We start from the raw sequence: 20,487 nt of genomic DNA on the forward strand, positions 1-20,487 counted from the left end.
GGGCAGTTTATACTTGGAATCAATCGGGAGTCGAACACAGCGACAGACACATCCAGAGACAGACAGCACACGCACGAAGCCAAAAAAGATCCCCCCATCATTAGTCGATACCTGGCAAAAACATGGTAACATGGAAAGCTGGCGGAGGGATGGGCTGAGTGGCATGAAGTGAAGAATGTGCATGGATAAACATGCGAGCAAGGTCAAATTCTCACAGACAAGCAAATTCAATAAAAGAGAGATAAATGCGAGGTGGAGCGACGGGGTAAACGAGGGGCTTGAATGCACGATTGCGATTACGGACCTCAAACTTTTAGAAACAGACGAAAGTTGATGCGAGCATCACATCACGACTTAACCCTTCCGAAACTCTGATCTCAACTCTTCTTAGGGGCTGCAACTTGCAAGAGGGACGGACGAAGATAAAGACGGTGCCGATTCTTCCCTTCCTCCCTACCATTTTGCACCACCATCCTCTTTCAGCCCATCCGCATTGGAGATAGTGAGGAGAGTGGCTTGCATATGGGCGTGCCAAGGCATACATTTATTTACCATTGGCATGATCTGCTTTTTAACCCAAAACCATTTTGTACGGCTTGAGGGGTTCGCCTATGGCAAAAAGCGTTTATGTCGCCAATTTCACGGGGAAAAAAACTAGTCCGTTCTTTTTCTCTTTCCAAAGCAAGGGTATGCTTGGATGGAAGTGTATTATCATCGTGTAAGAAGAGGACGAGTGCCTTTCTTTCGATTTTGCATTGATTCATTATACAAGAGCCTTTGAAGGCCATGGTTCAATGTGTAAGTGGTTTTATCTGCTACAAAGTGTGGTATTAGTCACAATTTCCTCGATGCTTTCCAAATCCAAGCAAAGTATGGTTTACGTACGAAAAATAAAACATGATTTCCTAGAATTTGCGTTCTTCCTCAACCCTGGCAATCAACACAATGTCCTATGCGGGGATTTAGCGTTCCTCTCCATCAATATAATATCAAGGAATATTGTGAAATACACTATTAGATATTGCTTGCTATGTTTTGATGCCCTGGTAGTCTGCTATTTCTACTCTACTGAATCAATGTTGCATGGCTGGCCGTTGGATACTTGTGCGCCGTGCGACCCTAATAACGATAGGCAAGGGTCTCTCGAGGGTTGAGAAAGGGGACTGGATCGTCTCTTGGGTCTTGTCCGTTACTACCGCCCTGGTAAACACCAAGTCGCCGAATTAGGATATCACGTGTTTTTGTGCGTGATTGCCACCCCCACGTCGAATGGCTTGTACTGAACGAATCAGCGCTATAAGTGATTTCGGTGGAGTAGCAATATGCTGTCTAGGATTCGCTTCTGCGAGATACCAATAACCGGCCCTCGAATCAATTATTTGATCCAATCACTGGTTACGAAAGGCGAAACCGATAATTTTCGCCCTCATACTTTAGAACCCGAGCCGAACTTCATGTCCGTATACGAACACCAAAATACCATTAGCCGAAAATCACTGTCACACCTCAGCACTTTCGGCATCTACAACGTGGGTTCAATACTCATACTTTTAGTAGCCATTATTTTAAGTTCTCCGGCCCTTGCTTTCATTTAGTTCATTATAATTTGATTAGATGTTCGACTTTTTTAAAATCGATCAGTGCTCGTTCAAATGTTCAAATTGGTCGAATCTGATACCCATTTCGATATAGACGTTCCAGCACCTGTAATACATCCAGGTAGTCATCAGAACCATGGCTTGGAACCACTTCGCTACTATAAGAAATTTCGAATCCCGGTTCCCTGGGCAGGCAAATTTTGGGCCTTGGTTTAAATCAAAGAGCCAGATGAATACCATTGATTCTGTTCCAACATCTCTTTTCAGGTTCAAAGCGTATTTGTTTTAATCACTACCTATTATCTTTGAGTTGATTACATCAGGTTCTGATTCTGTTATTCATTGTATGAATTATTGTACAGCAAAGGCATTATCTATTGGGAAATAGCTACTAAGAAAACATGCTTGAAATGGCTGGCGTCCTCTGACGGAATGGTATTCCGGCACTGCTGGCTTGTCTGAGATGGAGACTCCAGGGGATACCCGCATGCACATCATCTTCATTGAAATCCACACTCCCGTTACATTCTGCTCTCCATTTTGAACCCCCACGTCCTTTGTTTCCCCACTCTTTAACTGTCTATTCTTTCAAGATCTAGCCTGGTCGATGGAATTCTGTCCCCGCACGTTGATGCGGTTCCTCCACTGAAAGGTTACTATTGCTACGGTACCTACTGAATGAATTCTCATCCGCGGCCAATCAAAGTAGTATACAAACCTCAGTACTCGAATTTGTCTCGATCTACTAATCACCGGTCGCCACAATACAATGATATAACCCTACTAAGTATTGAATCAAGTTTAAAGCACTTCTATCCATGCTTCAGCATATCTTCAATTATGACATAACCACAATCTCGATCAATAACTATCAATCTTTGCCAGAACACTTCGCAAGTGCAAACCAAGACAAATATATGTAGTTTGGTCAACTCAACATGTAATAAAACAAGCAAACAATCTCATGAAATGGGGTCTTCATTCATGATCTTATAGGTTTAAATAAAGGCAACAACTCAAAGCCACGTTATCTGTCTTATCTGCAACCCACTTGAACCAAAGTTTCAATCAGCCAAATTTCAACTACACAAACCAGAAGCCTTGTCTATTATCAGCTAAACAAAAGTTCGGGGAAGTTATCAACGTGACGATGTAAGTTTACAGGGTAGCTAGCACAGCATCCACCTTATTCTACCTCTGTTTGAACCACACAACCCAGGTCAATTGCCAATCTCAGGTTTCCACACATGTAAATTGCAGTACTGCATGCACATCTTAAATACCCATCCACAGTGCAACATGCAACATGCAACTTCAGATGCAGCTAACAAACAGCAAAATGCATTATCGCCTCACGAAATTGAAGGAACGAAAGAATCTTCAAGTGAGCATAATGTATGCAATACTGCAAGGTACAAGTACTATATGTCAAAACGGTTATAATGCAGTACGATGCCAAACTCTTTCCTCCTGAAAGATCTTCAAGCGTTCATGTACAGCAATTGGTTTTGTAAATACCGGGGTGACTATTTATCCAATCAAGAGCCCCTTCATCAATGCGACTAATCTCCAATCACAATTCGATCCCCACTCAGGCCAACCAGATTTACTCCTCCTCGTCCCATTCTTTCCACATTGGGCTCCAATGAAATTCAATACATTGTACTTGCAACTCCCCTCTCACACAGACCATAGCTCCTTACCTACCATCTTCACTTCTCCGCATACCACACCACACCCTCCCATGCACAAACGTCCAAAAGGCATCGCTTGCATACCCTCTTCTATTACTTACAAAAGCATTTATTTAGAATGTACGCAAATTTACATCCATTTATACCATACATAATCCATATTCCATGCATTGCCTCTTATACATCCATAACCATGCCGCATCCACCAATCCACCATCTTCAAGCCCTTCATCGAACGATGCCAAGGGCCATTTATCCCAACGACCCTTTGACATACTAATTCTTATACATATGAACACTGGCGAGGCTCATGTTTGGAACGATCCAATATGAATCCTGAATAGGGAGCACCTCGCGTATTTTTTCTGGGACACATACACATATCCACATATGTATGTACGTATATATACCGGAAGGAGACCGGAATACAACACGAGGTACTTAGTAATTGAATCGGGAATTATGTAATGCTGATTTCTGCTAAAGAAGGGTTATAATTAGAAATTAGGGCGATTGGTGTATATAGTGCAGGACTATACATTCAAGAAAGTGATATTGCATAATCATATCGTATCCATCATCCCCGCGTTCCTACACTACACAACACCCCCCCTTCGGATATCTCACGTAACCGGGTTTAAGTCCCACCCCGTGCATCATCTATCATGATCACAAACTTCTCATCTTCGATTTCTCTTATAGTTCCTCCTTTCGTATCATATCATATATCATATATCGAATACATAGCCCTAACCAAAACAATAACAACAACACATAATATACGCATACAAGAATTCTAGACCTCATCCTCATCGATCTTCATCTTCTTTTTCCGCGGCCCTGGCAATCTTCAACCACTAGCAACAGAAATCTATCATAACTTCTAGCCCCGTCATAATATGCATACACCAGGGTACCGGTGTCGATGCTGATCTGTACTCTCGCGGCTCCTTCAATCCCCCCTTCATAAATTTCCAACTCCAACTCCCTTCTTAATCTCCAAGTTCTTTCTTTCTCTTTCCTCCTCAGCATCTATCCACATCGACATTCCCCCAAACTACTAAAACACAAAGTACGCTTCTCGAGCGTTTCCTTGGTCTCATAAAGCTCCATCACAATTCGACATATTCATACACAATCCATACTCCCTATACCACACTATTCACCTGGAGACGTCACGTGTAGACCTAAGCAGATGCAAAGTAGTAAGTCCATCTCTCAGTGTTATTGATCAAATACTACTTGTGTGTAAATAGGTTCACTACATCGCATAGCATGAGTTTCATTACTCTCATTGTGCCCTCTCCCTCCCCTTTTCCTTCTTCCCAAGTAACTGTTCGTTCATTTACACCCTCCCTCTCCCCCAAGACCTATTCGTAGAATACAAACATACAATACAACAAGCACATTTCAGCCCTGCACCACAAGATAAGACAAAAGATGAAACATTTCAAAATATTGTTACACATATTTATCCGTAACGTAAAATATAAATTCATGTCGGAATGAGTCAGGCCATCCACCCACCTTACTATCCGAATATTTTTTTCCCTTTTCAGAGTTCTCTTCCCCGGTTCGTTCCTTCCCACAAGACAATATCGCCATTGAACCATCTATCCATTCATCTACCTCAACATATGATTGTTGCCTTCGCATACATGAAGACTTTTATCTTCGCGTCTTATCTTTAATACGCGCACTCTAATCTGTAACCCTCCAGCTATCAAACCACTTCAACCTAGAGTATTCCCTATTAGGTCCTTCCATACCCCATGAAATAGGCATAAAGAAAATGTAAAGTGCAATCGTCAAGGCGTACAAAACACCATAGATAGCATATTGCAAAGTTTTAACTTGGTTTCTTAACATCCAATCCGCACAGAAACCAAATACTAAGATAGCGAAATAGAGTGCTGGATAGTAGTGATGAACGTAAGTGACACGGGCCATGGCGACAAATGGCACATAGTGGAGGAACCATCCAAGAACTGGGTACAGTCCAGCATAGTGGATTTGATCAATCTCGGACTGTTTAAGCTCGTCATACCCGCGCTGCCATCTAACGAGATACCAAAGCACGAGTAGGCCGAGGAGACCCAGAGAGGCGGTAGAGCCCCAGTATACAAGAGGGTTACCAAGAAGGAAGTATTTGACTATATTATCATCCCATCCACACATTCTCAATCCTACGTTGAGAATTGGCCATTGCCAGAAGTAGGAAGCGAGATCATCCTGCTTGTCGGGGTCTGGCACAAGTGCGTTGTTCGAAGTCATCATAGCAACATTCAAATGGATAAAGTCGTGAATGAAAGGAGACTTGTAAGCTCCAGCATCAGCAGCAGGCACTATTAAGATGGTCAGTATATTCTTCATTGTCAGGCAAGATCAACGTACATTTCTCGTTCCAGTGGGCTTCCACGTTCCAGTGAGTGTAAACATCCTTGGGATTGTTGTCCTTGGTGCAAGTGACTTCGATTTGCTTGAAACCCCATTGTGGCAAGTTAACGTTACCAGCGCGTAAGTAACATCCTAAACTTGTGTGCTTGAGTCGGAAAGCAGTGGTTAAGGTTCTAATTTTGCTTCGATCATTTGAGGAAACATCCTTGACAACTTCCATGGTCCAGTGATCTTTGTCATCACCAACAGTGGTGTTTCCATAACATGAAACTTCCTTGTCAGCTTTGGTAATAGGCGCTGATACATCGTGTGAGTGGAGGTTGCGACCAGTCTGTGAATGAACGAAACGTAGAACATCGCCATCAGCAACATATCTGAGTGGTGCCTCTGGGTCGAATTCTGGTTGAGAACGATTAGGATAAAACCACCACTCGTTGTTAGCGTCTTTGTGATGGTAGCAAGTAATTTGTTGTTGGTTGGATCCTTCAGGGTAGGTCTGAATGTGGGAGTGAAGAAGACCACCGCCGTATCCCATATTCTTAATCGTAGCCCGAGAACCATATGCGATTTCAAGTGGGCTATCTTTTCCAACTTCAGTTCCTCTCAAATTGGCTTGGAACAATGAACTCATTTGAGCATCACCGGGCCCACTGTTTTGAAGAATGGCGAAGTGGGCAGCGAAGGAGGCAATGTAAACTCCTATGGGGATAACGATCAAACAAATTACTCTGATAGCGACATGTGAGGCGAGCTCGACCTGAATATGTGTTAGTTACTCAACTTAAGAAATTAATCGAATTTGTGTTACCTTTTGCATTCTGATATTGCCAAATTTGTTCCATAAATCCTCGATTGTGTAAATACCAACCATGGTTGTGCAGAAAAGACCAACCATCTTCACACTGCAAACACAGCCAATGCTTACACCAGTCAACAAGAGCCAAACGAACCATTCAGCAGTCCAGCTTTGCTTTTGTAGATTATGGAATTTGGCCCAGCAAAGAACAGTGGTGAATGTGAAGCATAGGAGCATAGAATCCAAGAGAATAAAGCGACTGATTGTGGTGTAGGAGTTTTCGCACAAAACCATTAATGTAACGAACCACACAGCCGGTCTCTTGAAGTTCAATTCGCGAGCAGTGTAGTAAGCTAATGGAATAGTAACGGCACCGAAGAAGGCGTTGAAGGCACGCATGAAAGTGTAATTCACATCCTCAGGATATTGTTCCCCAGATTTGAATTCGAAAGTACCATTGTAACCTGCAAGATAACCGGAAAGACCAACCAGCATTTTTCCAAGAGGGGGATGGACATCGAAGTAAAATTCTCTTTTGATGTAATGTGACCCAAATTTTCCAAAACTACATCCAGACATGATCAGTCCACAATCTTATAGTTTCGAATATAAAGAATATGCTTACTGAGCTTCATCCCAAGTAACAATAGGTGAAAGGCCGATTTTGTATAATCTAGTAAAGAATGCGAATATTGTAAAAACCAATGGTGCGATCAAGAACTCCCACTCGTCAAGAAATCCTACTAGGGATTGCTTTCCCTATAATGAATTGATTTCATTAGTCTATTGGTCTCAAAGCTATCAAGGCGGAACCTTTCAAGGTTTGCTTACCTTCTTGACTTGCGTCTTCTTGTCATCTACCTCCACGGTGTTTACAAGACTTCCATTGGATGATGGTACATTACGTCGACGGGTTGTTTGAGTATGATCCGCACCAGAAGCAACAGCTGTCTTATCGGACGCCATCTCGAATGTCTGCGAGGGTTTTCGAGAACGAGGCTTCCTCCCTCCCTATGATGTATCTCCCAAGGTAACTCTCAATGGTAATATGATTTGCAGTGGCAGTATAAAGTTCGTGGCCCAAGTTTAAGGTTGCGGCTGTCAAATGTCGAGAGTCGCAACTTCAAAACTTCTAGAGAATGTCGGAGAATTGAAGAAGAGTAAATTAATTAACAAAGATTTGCATCTCTCCACAAATGCTAAGAGTAGATTTGCGGATGAAGAGGAAGAAGAAGAGGGAGTATGTAAAGACGTAATCCCTTGTGAAAGTTTGTAAAAAGGAGTCGAGCTCTAAAAGATTATACTAAATCTACCTTGCTTGAATTCAATTGGGGTATCTAAATTTAGTGCACCACGACCACATATACCCGAAATCTGTCCTTCTCTGCTGACGAGGCTGAAGCTAGTAGTTGAAAGTACATTCGACCTGGATGTTTATTGCAATTTCCTTGCATAGTAGTCTACTTTGTTGCATGCCAAATTGCCACTCTTTAATTATTTAGGTTATATACAGTTCTTAATACATCAAGCTATGTTTTGGACTTGACAGAGGCGCATTTTCAACCAAAGTACGCACGTTTCTTGGGCCACAGCCTGTGGGTGTCAACGTCAGACGAAAATATGCGAACATGGGGTCAATCACAGTAGTCCGGCTAGCTTCCATCATTAGAGAGTTCTCAGACTTTGCTAAATTCGATGCACATGCGATTAATATTGGATAGATTTGAGCGTTAGATTTTGAGACCCTTATAAATTGTAAAATGCCTGGCCACTAGAAATAATCTACAAAATCCCATAATTTCACATTCTATATGTGCTCTAGATGGCACTGGTATTATACTCTCCCCTTCGAGCTTCCATGTACGCCCGCTTGTTGCTAGTTCCAATCTAATATCGTATATCCTACGATTACAGCCGCTTATTCCTCGTCTTGATCTAATGGCTTATATTTCCCACTTTTGATGCTATCTCCTTCGCCTTTGTTTCTGTTCACCATACGTGATATCCAGCCCCCAACACCTTCTCCAGACTCTTCATCTGCACCATATTGAGGCTTTCCATTGACGATAGAAACATTGGGTGGGTCGATGTCGAGACCTGGAATGGCACTTGAAGGTCCAATACCATTTGGGCCGCCGTAGCCACGTCTCAGATCAACGGAAGGAACTGGCGAACTGATGCCCATCAACGAGCCGCTCTCGGCTCTGGTAGCTGGTGTAGGCATTGCTGTGGTCGCATCACCGAATATCATGTCCATATCTTCCAATCGTACACCAGCTGTCTCGGGATAGATGAAATAAACTGAAAGTTGTTAGATTTTTTAGTTTGACAGGGAATGGTAGTAGTGTCTTACCAACAACAAAACTGGTAGCGCAGAAAAACGCATGAACCAAGTACAAACGCCATGTGATCAATTCTTGTAGAATAGGCGTCAATTCTCCTACGAGCCAGTTGAAGGCCCAATTGGTGGCGGTAGACAAACTGGCTCCTTTGGATCGAATGCTGAGAGGAAGAATCTCGGGTGGATAAAGCCATGGAATTGGTCCCCAACTGAATCCAAAAGCACCATTATATATCATGACAAATAGAACAACCAGAGTCGGCGTAGCCTTAATGTCCAAGAATAAAAAGTAAGAAATGCAAGATAGCGATATAACCATAGCTATTGCACCGCTAAGAAGAATGAAGCGTCGTCCCCAGCGGTCTACAAGATACCATGGTGGTATGGTGCACAGGAAGTACGTGATAGCGTTGATTCCCGTCATTAAAATTGCTTGGCGGCCACGCCAACCTGCAGATTCGAAGACAAGCGGCGCATAGTATGAAATAACATTGATGCCATTAAGTTGAGCGAAAGCCTGGGCTGACATGGCAATGAAGACACGAGTACGATATCGTCGAAACATATCTTTGTATGATTTCTCGCCCTCTTGACGAGCCAACAGTACGTTCATCTTAATCTCTCGATATTCTTCTCGTGCTTTCTGATCATGAATGTCACCACCACCATACAGGTTAGCAATAACTACCATGCCTTCCTCATCGTGGTCATTATCCAAAAGCCATCTAATGTGATCATTAGTTGCAAGTACATTTCATGTAGCAAATAATACATACCTAGGTGACTCGACAATGATCAAACTTCCAACACCCAAAAGTGCACCCATAACACATTGCATCAGTAGAGGTATTCTCCACGACATATTTCCCTTGATGAAGCTGCAGAAATAATCTACCCATACAGAGGTTGCATATCCTGTGATGTTGCCCGAGAACTCAATACAAGCAAGCTTTCCTCGGTTATGTGGGGGCGATATCTCAGATTGGTATATGGGAACAATCGTGGACAGCATGCCAACGCCCACACCTGCAATGATACGACCCAGCATCATCATAGGCATACTAGTAGCCAATGTCTGAAGTGCGCCTCCAACGAAGAAGATGCAGGAGCCATATAAGATTGTCTTCCTTCGACCTATTATATCACCCACCTTTCCAACGACAAGCGATGAAACAAATGCGCCGATTTCCAAAATAGCGACCATGGTACCGACCTCAGCTCGAGAGGGCTGATTGAAATAATCCTTGAAGTAGGGACCGCTGCAAGGCAATTAGCCAAGAACTGGAAATTCAAGTAGCTACAGTAATACATACGTGATAATGCCAGACATAACTCCTTGATCATATCCAAAAAGGAATACACCTAGCGATACAAAAATACTAGTAAAATACCTGCCTCATCGTCAGTTCAACGTATAGGGCATATTGATCAAGGTCCTTACACTAAAGGCCGGCCTGTCAGGCCGTGCATCTGCCTTTCACCTCCCGACATGATTGCGGCTAGAATATGCTCAGCTCGACTTATTCTTCGAGGGCCAGGGTCTGGTATTTCAATATCCTCTTTAACGAGTCCAGGGCTGTAATGTTTTTCTTGTTTATCGGTAGCCTCGTCGTTATACCGAACTCTTTTTCTTGTTTTTCTCTTGGAAGAGCCACCAAAAACCTCTTCGTCAAGGGATGCTCGTAATTGAATTTGCAACGGGTCTTCCTCGTCTGCGGGTTGCTCAGCAAGATCGCCCGTGTCACTCCACGAGAATTCGGAACCAGGTGACGTTGAGCGCGAAAGGGAAGACCGCCGACCCTGTTTCTCGTCCGAGCCCAGCAGTCGTTGGTTAGGATTCAATCGACTTGCGGAGGACAATGTTCGTAATGGTATATTAGCGGGACGGCGAGATGATTTTAGAGAAGGAATGTTGAAGGTGATTGAGCTGTAGCAGCAGCCCAAGTCGCGCGGAGTTGGATTGGTGGGGAAAAGTCGGGGTAGGAGTTATATTCACGAAGTGGATGAGATGGCACGTCACTAACACCAAGACCCTGAATGGCCGTGGTTGTTTAATTGTGGATCCCACACGGTGAGATGAGTATTCATATGATAAGAAAAAATGAAACAGAAAAGACTTGGGCGTCTGTATCTCCCTTTCAATTCGTAGTACGCTTTTGTGATTCAATACGATGTTGGTTGATGATGTTGAAAGAAGGCTGTGTGTTGTCGACCTACTGATATGGGCGGATGACGAGTTTAAGGTACGCGGGCCATAGAACGATCCTGCAATTGAGAATTGGTGCGTAGCTACTGGCTACGATACTCGATGCGGATCCCTTTACATTGGGTGTATCACGTGGTGCTTACTACATGCTATATTTGGAACCCCAAAGCTTCCCCCTTTTCTTCTTATCAGTTGTATTATCTTGTCATGACATATCAACGGCTCAGATACTTGATACTTGGAAAGTCACAAAAAGCACCGAAAAGTAAGCGTGCTTAAGCTGGCTTGTCTCGCGCACGCATGAACTCATTTATTACTCTAGAGGAATGCCTAGGCAGGAGGTGATCGGTATGCTCGTATGCTCGGTATGGACGGAATTGCAGGGACAGTAAATCACCAAAATCAAGGAATCTTCACAAACACTCCTGTTTGGATGTGGAATCTTGACAGCGAATCTCTTCCGAGCCAAAAAAAACCTAAACTTTATTTATATCAGTGATAAGGTATTGAACACCTTCCTTCCGCCGTCGAAGACAAAGATTGATCTCTCAATCAATAACGGTATTTGACTTGAGTGTGCCCATCACCGTCACCTAGCCACGGAGAATTGTGCCTGTGATCCCATTGAAGATTGTAAGATCTGGGCTGATACCAGCAGGACGAAAAAGCTGGGACACCCAAGAAATGCACTCTTTTCGATATTCGAGATCATATCAGACAATCATTATCACTGATCAAAAGCTGAATGAACAAGTTTGTAAGCTTTGAATGTAGTATGTACATATACTCTGTGTGTGACATTGGTGTCTCTATTGGAAGCCATTATTTCTTTTTTCCTAAGAATCGAAATTTGAGTGTTTTCAATGCACGATTCTTTTTGAGTGATATAATGCCCCCATTTTTCCGTCTTCCTGGAGACTCCAGCGGTTCGTTATCTGCTGAGCCTTACGATACTTTTCATATCAATATGTCCAATGAGGTCATATTTTTGTCGAACATTTATGGAACTTTGAGCGTCAGTGGATAAAGTATCACTTCGCGATTTATATTCTCCGTTTGCGTGCAACATTTTTTTTTCGTGTTGATAAGCTACCTCACGACCCAACGAGGTACAAAGTATTTGGTCTTGCATTAATAAGTCTTGAAGAAAAAAGTGTTGAATCTAGGATGAAATGAATTTGCCTTGATGCCTACTCCGTCCTGCTGCACTCTGCCCGAGTGTGATAATATCCTTTCAAGAGTATTGGTAAAGCCGTAGTCGGCATACAGGGTGTCATTCTCCGCCGGCTGAAGATGAGACCGGAAATCAGTTGTTACAAAAGTTGGTATCGGTCTTTACGTCTTGGATGGGAAGATATAGAGCTATCTGGAGCTTTCGACAGTCCAAACAATCGCTTCCTATCAGCGGAGGTATTTTATCCCTGACACTGCTCTGGAGATTGAATGTTATTATTTTTGATAACTAGTCCAACAAGTTCAAGGAATCAGGTCAAGTTCAAAGAATCAGGTCAAGTTCGAATATTCGCATCTCTTATGTGGTGGTGGAAGTAGTCAGGAACTATTGATTGATAGACCGTAGATCTTTGTCCCACCAGTTGACTGAGGTCTGGAGAACAGTATTGCGAATAGATGACGAGATGGTGGAATGAGATGAAATGAATGGCTAATCGCAATATGAGTGTGAGATATAATCTCATCTATGGAGCTTGAGATTTGGTATTGCCGAGTGGAGTTTCCTTTAGTTCTTATCGCTTGTCTCTGATCATGTATTTCAAGCTCGGCAATGCTACTGATCATCTCTGAAGTGGTTTCGAATAGAGGTTGTAGGTATAATCGTCGCCAAGAGAGTGTCCGCCCTGAGAGACTATCGTTTGGGGTTGTCATCATCGACGCTGAAGGGAAGAGGTCAGCATTTCTTCCAGTCCTCAACGCGAGCCTCCCGAAATCTGGACTGAGAACTTAGAAAGGACCAGTGTATATATGACTGAGATCTCCTGAACCCTTCATTTAACCACTGTCGCAAAAAAAAACATACAGGTGCTTGATGATCTTAGAGCTAAACAGAGAAGGGTAAGAGAGCCTTGTAGGCGCTTAAAGGAAAGGAACTGAAGATCCTACCAAGTACCGCACCAGTAGCATCATTCCAACGGCTGTCCACCATCTCCGACAGGTGGAATATGCAAACACCATTCTAGAAGATTATTCGTAGAAGTCATGTTTCCAAGTCGCTTCCCTTGGTAATTTTTTTGAACTACCAACGAACTTAAAATCGGCGAAAGTAAGGATTAGCGTATCAAGCAAGGACAAGTTTTCCTCTCCCATTGATTGATTCTATTTGTCCTTCCTTACGCAGATCACAACACCTTTCGTACGAGTGCAAAATAGCAAAACCGGTATCGCCATTTTCCATTCTCAGCGAAGTCTTGAACTTTCAACGGGCTCGCCGGAAACTCCGACTCCCCAGTGGCTTGTACCTACCCACCGTACAATGCACTTTATGCATGAAATCAGTGGCGAGGGGGTGGATTTATTTCGTGGCGGCTGCTCTTTTCAAAACCTGGCAAAGAGAAAAGGGCTGAGTGAGTTTCAACTTTGAAGCCTTCACACAACGGCAAGAATAGGCATATTTTGCTGCCCCATTCACCACCGTTCGCACATCATGATCCCTCCAAGGATCTAGGGAGAAATGGACAGTAAAATAAAACATTGAAAACTTTATATTGCAAATATGTACATGGTATGAAATTACCCCTCTCCACGATTCCTTCTTAAGTCCCGGCCTCTGCTTTGCTTTTTTCAATGCTGGCTCAATCACATTTCATCTTACCTGCTGTAACCATTCACTATCCGATTCGACCTTGCTCCGGCCAAAATCATTTCGCTACCACGGAGCAATCATCTTGTCCAGGTAACGAGCCCTCTCCAGAGCCAGGGATTGATGGAATTTTTCTGAAGAAAAGGAAAGCCTTCCGGGATTTGAATGGTCTGGGGCCCCTGCACAGATCAAAGCTGTCGAATTGTGCTGCCAAAAAGAGGTAGAAGAGAGTAAAACAGGCTACGGTGACCAGCCTTCGCCCTTTTGACCAGCGCATTTTGCATCAAGGGCAATTCACTTCCCAGTTCTTGAATTAATACACGCTCTTGCACACACAGTTTGACACCCTCAGTCTCTAATCTTATACAAGTTATACTTTCGGCATACTTTCTCAACTCTCTTCATTGTGTCGAATGTGTCAAGACCGAAATAAGGCAGCCAACATACTCGCAATTACGAAACTCGATTCTGCATCCAGGATTTACTTCAAACGATCCGCGCGAACGCCAATACAACGCAACCAATCTAGCGGTTCCTGAAATCGAGCGCTTCTGGTATTAATTGGAGAAGCTGAGGAAGGGTCGAACTTGAGGGGTTCGAGATCAAACGATCGGGAAAGAACAATACGGCCAACAGAGACCACTGGAATGGGAACTGAGAATCAGTATCATCGATCAATTTTCCATTCACCATTACAGCCCAAGCACAGTATAAACAATCACGCGCATTGAGGTTTCGCAATTGCGAATCAAAATCAATTATACTCTTTGGTTTTACAGAACATCAAGATACAACAGTTTAAACACAGCCGAAAATATCTTGCGCGCAATCGCGAATTGTTGGCTTTATTAAGAGAAAATGGGTTCAACACAATTTGGGAATTTCCATGTGAGTAGATCTTTGCATAGCTCCGTGACCATTGAGATTGATTACTGACAAACATTCCATCTAGAACTTCTGCCGTGACTCGACGTTACCAGTCTGCAACGTTCGTACCACTCCCCAGTTTCAGTAATACGATTCGCAATTCAACGTTGCTAACCGGACTTTCAATAGCTATTCAATCCTCCCACCAACAGTAATTTCGGATACGGAGGCTGCGAGCTGACGGGCATATCGCTAGGTGGTGGAAAACATCTAGGAAATTTGGGTTCGTTCTGTTCCAGAGAATCCATGATCGGAAAATTATAAACTAACGCCTCCAAAGGCTCGATATTAATTGCAGGAATTGCAGTTGTAATCAGTGCATTCTTAATATGGCGGTCCGACAGAAAACAAGCAGCAGTTGGAAGAAGGTTTGTCAATATCCTCAGAATTACATTTGATTTGCATCATTTACTTACATATTTTCATACAGGGAAATGCAGCTCTTTCTCCTAGGTTATATAATCATTGAAATATGTGAAATATTTACCGTGGGCGAATTCCCATTGAGCGCAACTGTTCGGATAGTAAGTAGGACCAAGCTCTCAGGACCCATATGTGGAAGCTGATTGTTACCCCAGGCCTTCACCGGTATCCACCTTGGAATGATTACCGCAACATTATGGATCTTGATGCTGAATGCTGTTGTGGGCTATCAGATAATCGATGACGGGACAGCCATGTCATTGGGCCTGATGGTCGCTTCAGCAGCAGTCATATTTATTGGAACTGGATACATTGCCCTCGATACTGGATACAGCTGGACCGGACATTTTGACTCCAGCTTGACTGGTCAAGGCAATGGCCAAAATCGAAACATTGCTCTCTACGTCCTGTACCAGCTAGCACCGTTGGTGTTTTTGTTTGTGTTTTTTGTCCTAGAAACAGTCTTGGTCATCAAAGTTTTGGGCGAGCGTAAGCCTATGATCTTCTTAGCGGGTGCTGCGGTTTTGTTTGCCCTTGGCCAAATTTTCAATTATGTTGTTAGCCCTCACATTTGCAACGGCACGAACGGAAAAATTGATGGAGCTCTTTTCGAGACGCTCTTCACTTTACTCTCTGTGGTAATGGTATGGACCTTTTGGTCTAGCATCACAGAAGACGATTGGCCAATGCCAGTCACCAACACATATTCATGAGGAATTTAAGGAAATCAAGGAGCAATGGAGTTAGGAATTTTTGTTATAATGCGCATACGAAAGTCTTACGACAATATTAGTTTTATACCCGATGTGGTACATCTTGCTACACAAAAAGCATGAACATTGGCTCAACGATAGCGCGTATTACAGCTACAGCTCTTGTCTATGGGGTAATGAGGACGAAGAATTTCACGCCACACGAAAACGAGGGCGGAAGTAATAATGACAAGGGCGCAGCTAGGAATGATTATACGAATTGGCGGAATGGCTTGTATAACGATTTTGCGAGTATTATACCCAACATTGAACTTATAATAGGAGGAGATAGAACTTAATTCAGAGCATCAAGGTAGACCACTTTATTGCCACATACTGTATGCGATTTAAGACCCTTGTGCCCCACTCATCTCAGATTTGAATGCATGCATGGTAGCTTGTTAGTAGGGTAGATCTCCAATCGCGCAGACTCGCATACTCTATCAAGGTAGGTACAAGTGCTTTATCTGGGTATTCTTATGAGCTTGAATGTGACGCACTCTGTCGTCTAGATATTGATGGCCTTGATGCTGGACTCTAATATCCACGATGCACTGCGAACTATCTAATCTGACCATCAGAATGACACATGCAATCTTGTTTTAAGACTGGATAATGCATTATTGAATATCAGTACGGCGGTGAGCATAGTCAACCAATCGCTACCTATGTAAATACTGGTAGGTAGGTAGTTGCTTATTTTTAAAGTTTTCCCCAGACACTTCCCACACACAAGGCTGCATAAAAGCATTGTTGCTCTTGCTCTCCTCGGCAATTGGATGCTCCACTAGGAAGCTCTAGCCTTGACATTTCTCAAAGACATCAATCAGCCTTGTCCTGTTCCAAACAATCAACTAAAGATTTTAATTGCCTTCCAATTCGGTTTTCCTATTTTTTACAACCGCAAGAATGGCAGACTCTGACGGTGAATATGTCGACGATCTCTCAGATGATGATATTGGAGCACCCGCCAATGTAAATGCTGGACATGGCACTCGATCTACTGGAGCTGCCACAGGCGCTGCCGGGTCAGCTGCGAAAGAAAAAGCTGCAAATGGTGGTGGTAATAGGCGGAAAGCTGCATGGGAAGATATTCAAAGAAGTTGGGATACTGTAGTCGAAGGAGCAGATGGTAGTATCAATTCTACTGTTGAGGGGTTAAGGGAAGCTAACAAAAGGAAGAGGTAAGAGGAGCTCTCTTTTTGAAATGTCTCGCAAGTTGGCAATGTGCTGATAGTTGACCATTCCAGATTATTGAGAGATACGACGCCCTTACAGCGAGGTATTATTCGCCACTTCATTCTCATCCTTGACCTCTCCTTCGCCATGACTGAAAAGGACATGCGCCCCACGCGTTACCTCCTCACCATCCGTTACGCCAGCGAATTCGTTACCGAATACTTCGAACAGAACCCTATCTCGCAACTTGGAATTATTGGCATGCGCGATGGTATTGCAGTGCGCATTTCAGATATGAGTGGAAATCCTACCGAACATATTGAGCGATTGAAAGCCCTCCGCGTAGACCAAGGTCAAGGGAATCCCAGTTTACAAAATGCTTTAGAGATGAGTAGAGCTGCACTATTTCACGCTCCAAGTCATGGTACGAGGGAGATACTTATTATATACGGTGCCCTACTTTCAAGTGATCCAGGCGATATCCATGAAACGATTTCCTCGCTAATAACGGATCGCATACGGGTTAGTATTGTAGGACTTGCAGCCCAAGTTGCCATTTGCGCCGAACTGTGCTCGCGCACTAATGCTGGGGATGATACGGCATATTCTGTTGCATTGAATGAAGAACATTTCAGACAATTAATGATGGCAACTACAACGCCCCCAGTCACGCGTACCAAAAAGCAGTCACAGAGTAGTCTACTCATGATGGGCTTCCCATCTCGAACACTCGACCCAGGAAAAAGCATGAGCTTTTGCGCATGTCATGGGAAGCTAAGTAGAGGAGGCTATCTATGCTCTCGATGTGAAAGTAAAGTGTGCTCACTCCCAGCGGAATGCCCAGCATGCGGCCTCACTCTTATTCTCTCCACTCATTTGGCCCGCTCATATCATCATTTATTCCCCTTGCGTAATTGGGCTGAAGTTCTTTGGAAAGATGCCGGAAAATCTAAAGGGTGTTATGGGTGCCAAGTAACTTTTCCCCAAAGGGACGAGCATGAGAAAAGTGCCTCCGAACAACCATTGAAGGGCATGAGTGAGAGTGGGAGATATGCGTGTGAGGTTTGTGGTAATCACTTTTGTATTGATTGTGATGTCTTTGCACATGAGGTAGTGCATAATTGCCCAGGTTGTCAGAGCGACACAAGAGGTTCGATTAGTGGTGTTGATGGGGGAGGTGGGGGAGCTCTAGCAAGGAGCTTGGAGAAGGATATGGATGCTATGGTTGAATGATCAGCATCTAGTTCAGAAGTTCTAATCCACGCGCAAACGGGGAAAATAAAACTTGGCGTCAGGGCAAAAGCATAGGCGATTGGGATAGATTTTACGGCCCAATGATTCACTAAACAAATACTAAAAAGGAGTCAGTGATCAAATGAAATAATACTAGCGAAAATTACAGGCGGGGCGTTTAGGAGATTGAGTTAGGATTGGATAGCACAGTAAACTGCAACTCAGCTTGGTAAATATTTATTCAAGGAAGGACATACATATATGAGTGGAAGATGGGAGAGATATGCTATAGACAATAATGTAAGGGAAGTTAGAGAAGCGAAGCTAGCAACACTGCAACGGAACAAACTCCATACTAGTAACCGCTCTTTTTTCACATCGAGGTATCGAGGCATCGATGCATTGAAGCATTGAAGCTAAAAACATTATGCGATTGTCAAACTCCAATAGCATTGAAATGTGTTATACGTGCATATTCACAATTTCTCCGGTTCACTTCTCATAACAAGTAGTCGATCGTAGTATTTTGTAGCGGCATGTGATATAAAGTCATCAAGTCATTCTTCCAAACGCGCTCAAGCAAATTGTAAAACTGGTGCTCATATCATTCAATCATGATTTCACACCAGCCGTCGCCTCCTCGCCTCTCATCTCCCAGACTAAAAATCGTCACCACCGCCAAAATCATCTCCTCCACCACCATTATCTGCACCATCCTCGTATCCTTGATTGTATTCATTCTGATCATGATCTTGGATTCTATATGAAGCCAGTTAGTATCTCGTTTCAGAATTGCAGTGAAAATGGAAAGAATGTATCCAAAACTTACGCATCCTCGAGCAGCATTCCACCAATCAATCCTCCACCCAATCCTAATGCCGCACCTCCGGCCATTCCTAATCCACCACCACCACTCTTCTGTGGCCTCTGCTGCTGATAACCGCCTCCATAACCACCTCCATAGCCGCCTCCATACCCTTGCTGTGGGGGGTAGCCTTGAGGTGGATAGCCTTGTGGCGGGTAGCCTTGTTGTTGGTAGCCTTGTGGTGGATATTGTTGCTGTTGATATCCACCATATTGTGGTTGTTGCGCATACTGCTGCTGATACTGTTGCTGCGGGGCACTTGAACTCGAACCCGAACCACTAGACTTTCCTAAAAGTTTTCCAAAGAATCCCTTTTTCTGTTCGCGCGGAGGTAGTTCTTGTTGCGAGTAGGAAGGCGTAGGAGTGTTTTGATAGTCTTGCTGGGCGTTACCGCGCGTACCACTGCTTGAACCTACACGAGCATCTTCTTCGGCTTGCAAACGACGGGCAAGTTCGGCATCGCTTTCGGTGTTAGGAGAGGGGTCGTAGGGATTACTTTTGTTGTCAGAGGGGTAGGGAGAGGAGCCGCCGGAATAGCCTGGGGGTGGACCGGGAGGAGCGCTATCACCGGAAGGATAGACAGGTTCGGTGGGTTTGTCCCAGGTAGACTTCTTGGTGTAAATATTTACGTAGAACCTAGTTTCTTATGAGCTTCCATTGTAGAGTTAGAAAAGATGAGATCAACACACACCATTCTTTGTATTCGGCGTTCCATACTGCTTTGTATCCCTCGGGAACTTTGGGGGGCGGAGGACCGGTAGGAGGGGCGAAATCATTCATCTTAAAGCCGGTGCTTCCTTATGCGTCTGTTGCTGTAAGATCGTCAGGTAGTTTGGAAAAAGAAGATGGTTGAATTCCGTGAGAAGTATCTGAGCAAAATATAGGTGTCAAGATCTTAAATGACGGTCTTCTATTAAAAGAAGGTCAGTGAATGGCGAAACGATGATGAAATCTAGGTTCGCTCAGCCACAGCAAGATAGCTGATGAGGGGTTTAGTGTATGCACAGTCCCGTGGAGTGCCTAAGTCAGGGGAGAACTTGGCTACAAACTTCAGTCTCAGCTAATTGTCATGGGCACCAGTACGGAATTCCTCGAGTGCGAAGATACATACCTAGGAAAGAGCTTGGTTGTGATAAGTACATACATACAATTGCATTTTCAAAATTATCATCCCCGTCTCATCTACATGGAAGAAAGATGGATGGTCAAATTCAATAAAATACCATTGACTTCGCAGCCACACTTGTTATCTTGGTATCTT

General features: G+C 43.7%; 5 protein-coding genes across 5 annotated transcripts; 2 read left to right on the forward strand and 3 right to left on the reverse strand.

The window, feature by feature from the left end:
• Window positions 1–4,502: 4,502 nt before the first annotated feature.
• Window positions 4,503–7,811, reverse strand: Bcpmt2. The gene is made up of 5 exons (XM_024697553.1): window positions 7,317–7,811; window positions 7,111–7,244; window positions 6,498–7,050; window positions 5,687–6,446; window positions 4,503–5,637 (listed from the first exon to the last, which is right to left on the reverse strand). Exons 1-5 carry the CDS (start codon window positions 7,449–7,451, stop codon window positions 4,994–4,996), a joined length of 2,226 nt encoding a protein of 741 aa, XP_024553369.1. The 5' UTR covers window positions 7,452–7,811; the 3' UTR covers window positions 4,503–4,993.
• Window positions 7,812–8,169: 358 nt separating this feature from the next.
• On the reverse strand, window positions 8,170–11,133 carry BCIN_15g03430 (hypothetical protein). Its single transcript, XM_001558268.2, has 5 exons — window positions 10,268–11,133; window positions 10,140–10,217; window positions 9,603–10,085; window positions 8,839–9,551; window positions 8,170–8,786 (listed from the first exon to the last, which is right to left on the reverse strand). The coding sequence occupies exons 1-5, from the start codon at window positions 10,315–10,317 to the stop codon at window positions 8,404–8,406; spliced, it is 1,707 nt and encodes a 568-aa protein (XP_001558318.1). The 5' UTR covers window positions 10,318–11,133; the 3' UTR covers window positions 8,170–8,403.
• Window positions 11,134–13,591: 2,458 nt separating this feature from the next.
• Window positions 13,592–16,385, forward strand: BCIN_15g03440 (hypothetical protein). Its single transcript, XM_001558269.2, has 6 exons — window positions 13,592–14,735; window positions 14,800–14,835; window positions 14,904–14,997; window positions 15,055–15,142; window positions 15,205–15,298; window positions 15,353–16,385. Exons 1-6 carry the CDS (start codon window positions 14,706–14,708, stop codon window positions 15,908–15,910), a joined length of 900 nt encoding a protein of 299 aa, XP_001558319.1. The 5' UTR covers window positions 13,592–14,705; the 3' UTR covers window positions 15,911–16,385.
• A 334-nt stretch (window positions 16,386–16,719) lies between these two features.
• Bcssl1 lies at window positions 16,720–18,688 on the forward strand. The gene is made up of 2 exons (XM_024697554.1): window positions 16,720–17,133; window positions 17,200–18,688. Exons 1-2 carry the CDS (start codon window positions 16,859–16,861, stop codon window positions 18,359–18,361), a joined length of 1,437 nt encoding a protein of 478 aa, XP_024553370.1. The 5' UTR covers window positions 16,720–16,858; the 3' UTR covers window positions 18,362–18,688.
• A 107-nt stretch (window positions 18,689–18,795) lies between these two features.
• Window positions 18,796–20,409, reverse strand: BCIN_15g03460 (hypothetical protein). Its single transcript, XM_024697555.1, has 4 exons — window positions 20,338–20,409; window positions 19,918–20,267; window positions 19,191–19,862; window positions 18,796–19,120 (listed from the first exon to the last, which is right to left on the reverse strand). Exons 2-4 carry the CDS (start codon window positions 20,004–20,006, stop codon window positions 19,021–19,023), a joined length of 861 nt encoding a protein of 286 aa, XP_024553371.1. The 5' UTR covers window positions 20,007–20,267; window positions 20,338–20,409; the 3' UTR covers window positions 18,796–19,020.
• Between the last annotated feature and the right edge of the window lie 78 nt (window positions 20,410–20,487).

Source organism: Botrytis cinerea, chromosome 15 (genome assembly GCF_000143535.2).
Source record: "Botrytis cinerea B05.10 chromosome 15, complete sequence".
NCBI lineage: Eukaryota > Fungi > Ascomycota > Leotiomycetes > Helotiales > Sclerotiniaceae > Botrytis > Botrytis cinerea.

Coding starts and splice junctions, on each gene's coding strand:
- Bcpmt2 (XM_024697553.1), bottom strand. CDS start 7,451: ATGGCGTCCGATAAGACAGCTGTTGCTTCTGGTGCGGATCATACTCAA. Junction 6,447..6,497: donor GCAATATCAGAATGCAAAAG/GTAACACAAATT, acceptor ACACATATTCAG/GTCGAGCTCGCCTCACATGT. Junction 5,638..5,686: donor AGCCCACTGGAACGAGAAAT/GTACGTTGATCT, acceptor CCATCTTAATAG/TGCCTGCTGCTGATGCTGGA.
- BCIN_15g03430 (XM_001558268.2), bottom strand. CDS start 10,317: ATGTCGGGAGGTGAAAGGCAGATGCACGGCCTGACAGGCCGGCCTTTA. Junction 10,218..10,267: donor CTGACAGGCCGGCCTTTAGT/GTAAGGACCTTG, acceptor ACGATGAGGCAG/GTATTTTACTAGTATTTTTG. Junction 8,787..8,838: donor CGCTACCAGTTTTGTTGTTG/GTAAGACACTAC, acceptor AACAACTTTCAG/TTTATTTCATCTATCCCGAG.
- BCIN_15g03440 (XM_001558269.2), top strand. CDS start 14,706: ATGGGTTCAACACAATTTGGGAATTTCCAT. Junction 14,736..14,799: donor CACAATTTGGGAATTTCCAT/GTGAGTAGATCT, acceptor CATTCCATCTAG/AACTTCTGCCGTGACTCGAC. Junction 14,836..14,903: donor CGACGTTACCAGTCTGCAAC/GTTCGTACCACT, acceptor GACTTTCAATAG/CTATTCAATCCTCCCACCAA.
- Bcssl1 (XM_024697554.1), top strand. CDS start 16,859: ATGGCAGACTCTGACGGTGAATATGTCGACGATCTCTCAGATGATGAT. Junction 17,134..17,199: donor GAAGCTAACAAAAGGAAGAG/GTAAGAGGAGCT, acceptor TGACCATTCCAG/ATTATTGAGAGATACGACGC.
- BCIN_15g03460 (XM_024697555.1), bottom strand. CDS start 20,006: ATGAATGATTTCGCCCCTCCTACCGGTCCTCCGCCCCCCAAAGTTCCC. Junction 19,863..19,917: donor AACGCCGAATACAAAGAATG/GTGTGTGTTGAT, acceptor ATAAGAAACTAG/GTTCTACGTAAATATTTACA. Junction 19,121..19,190: donor GGAATGCTGCTCGAGGATGC/GTAAGTTTTGGA, acceptor GGCTTCATATAG/AATCCAAGATCATGATCAGA.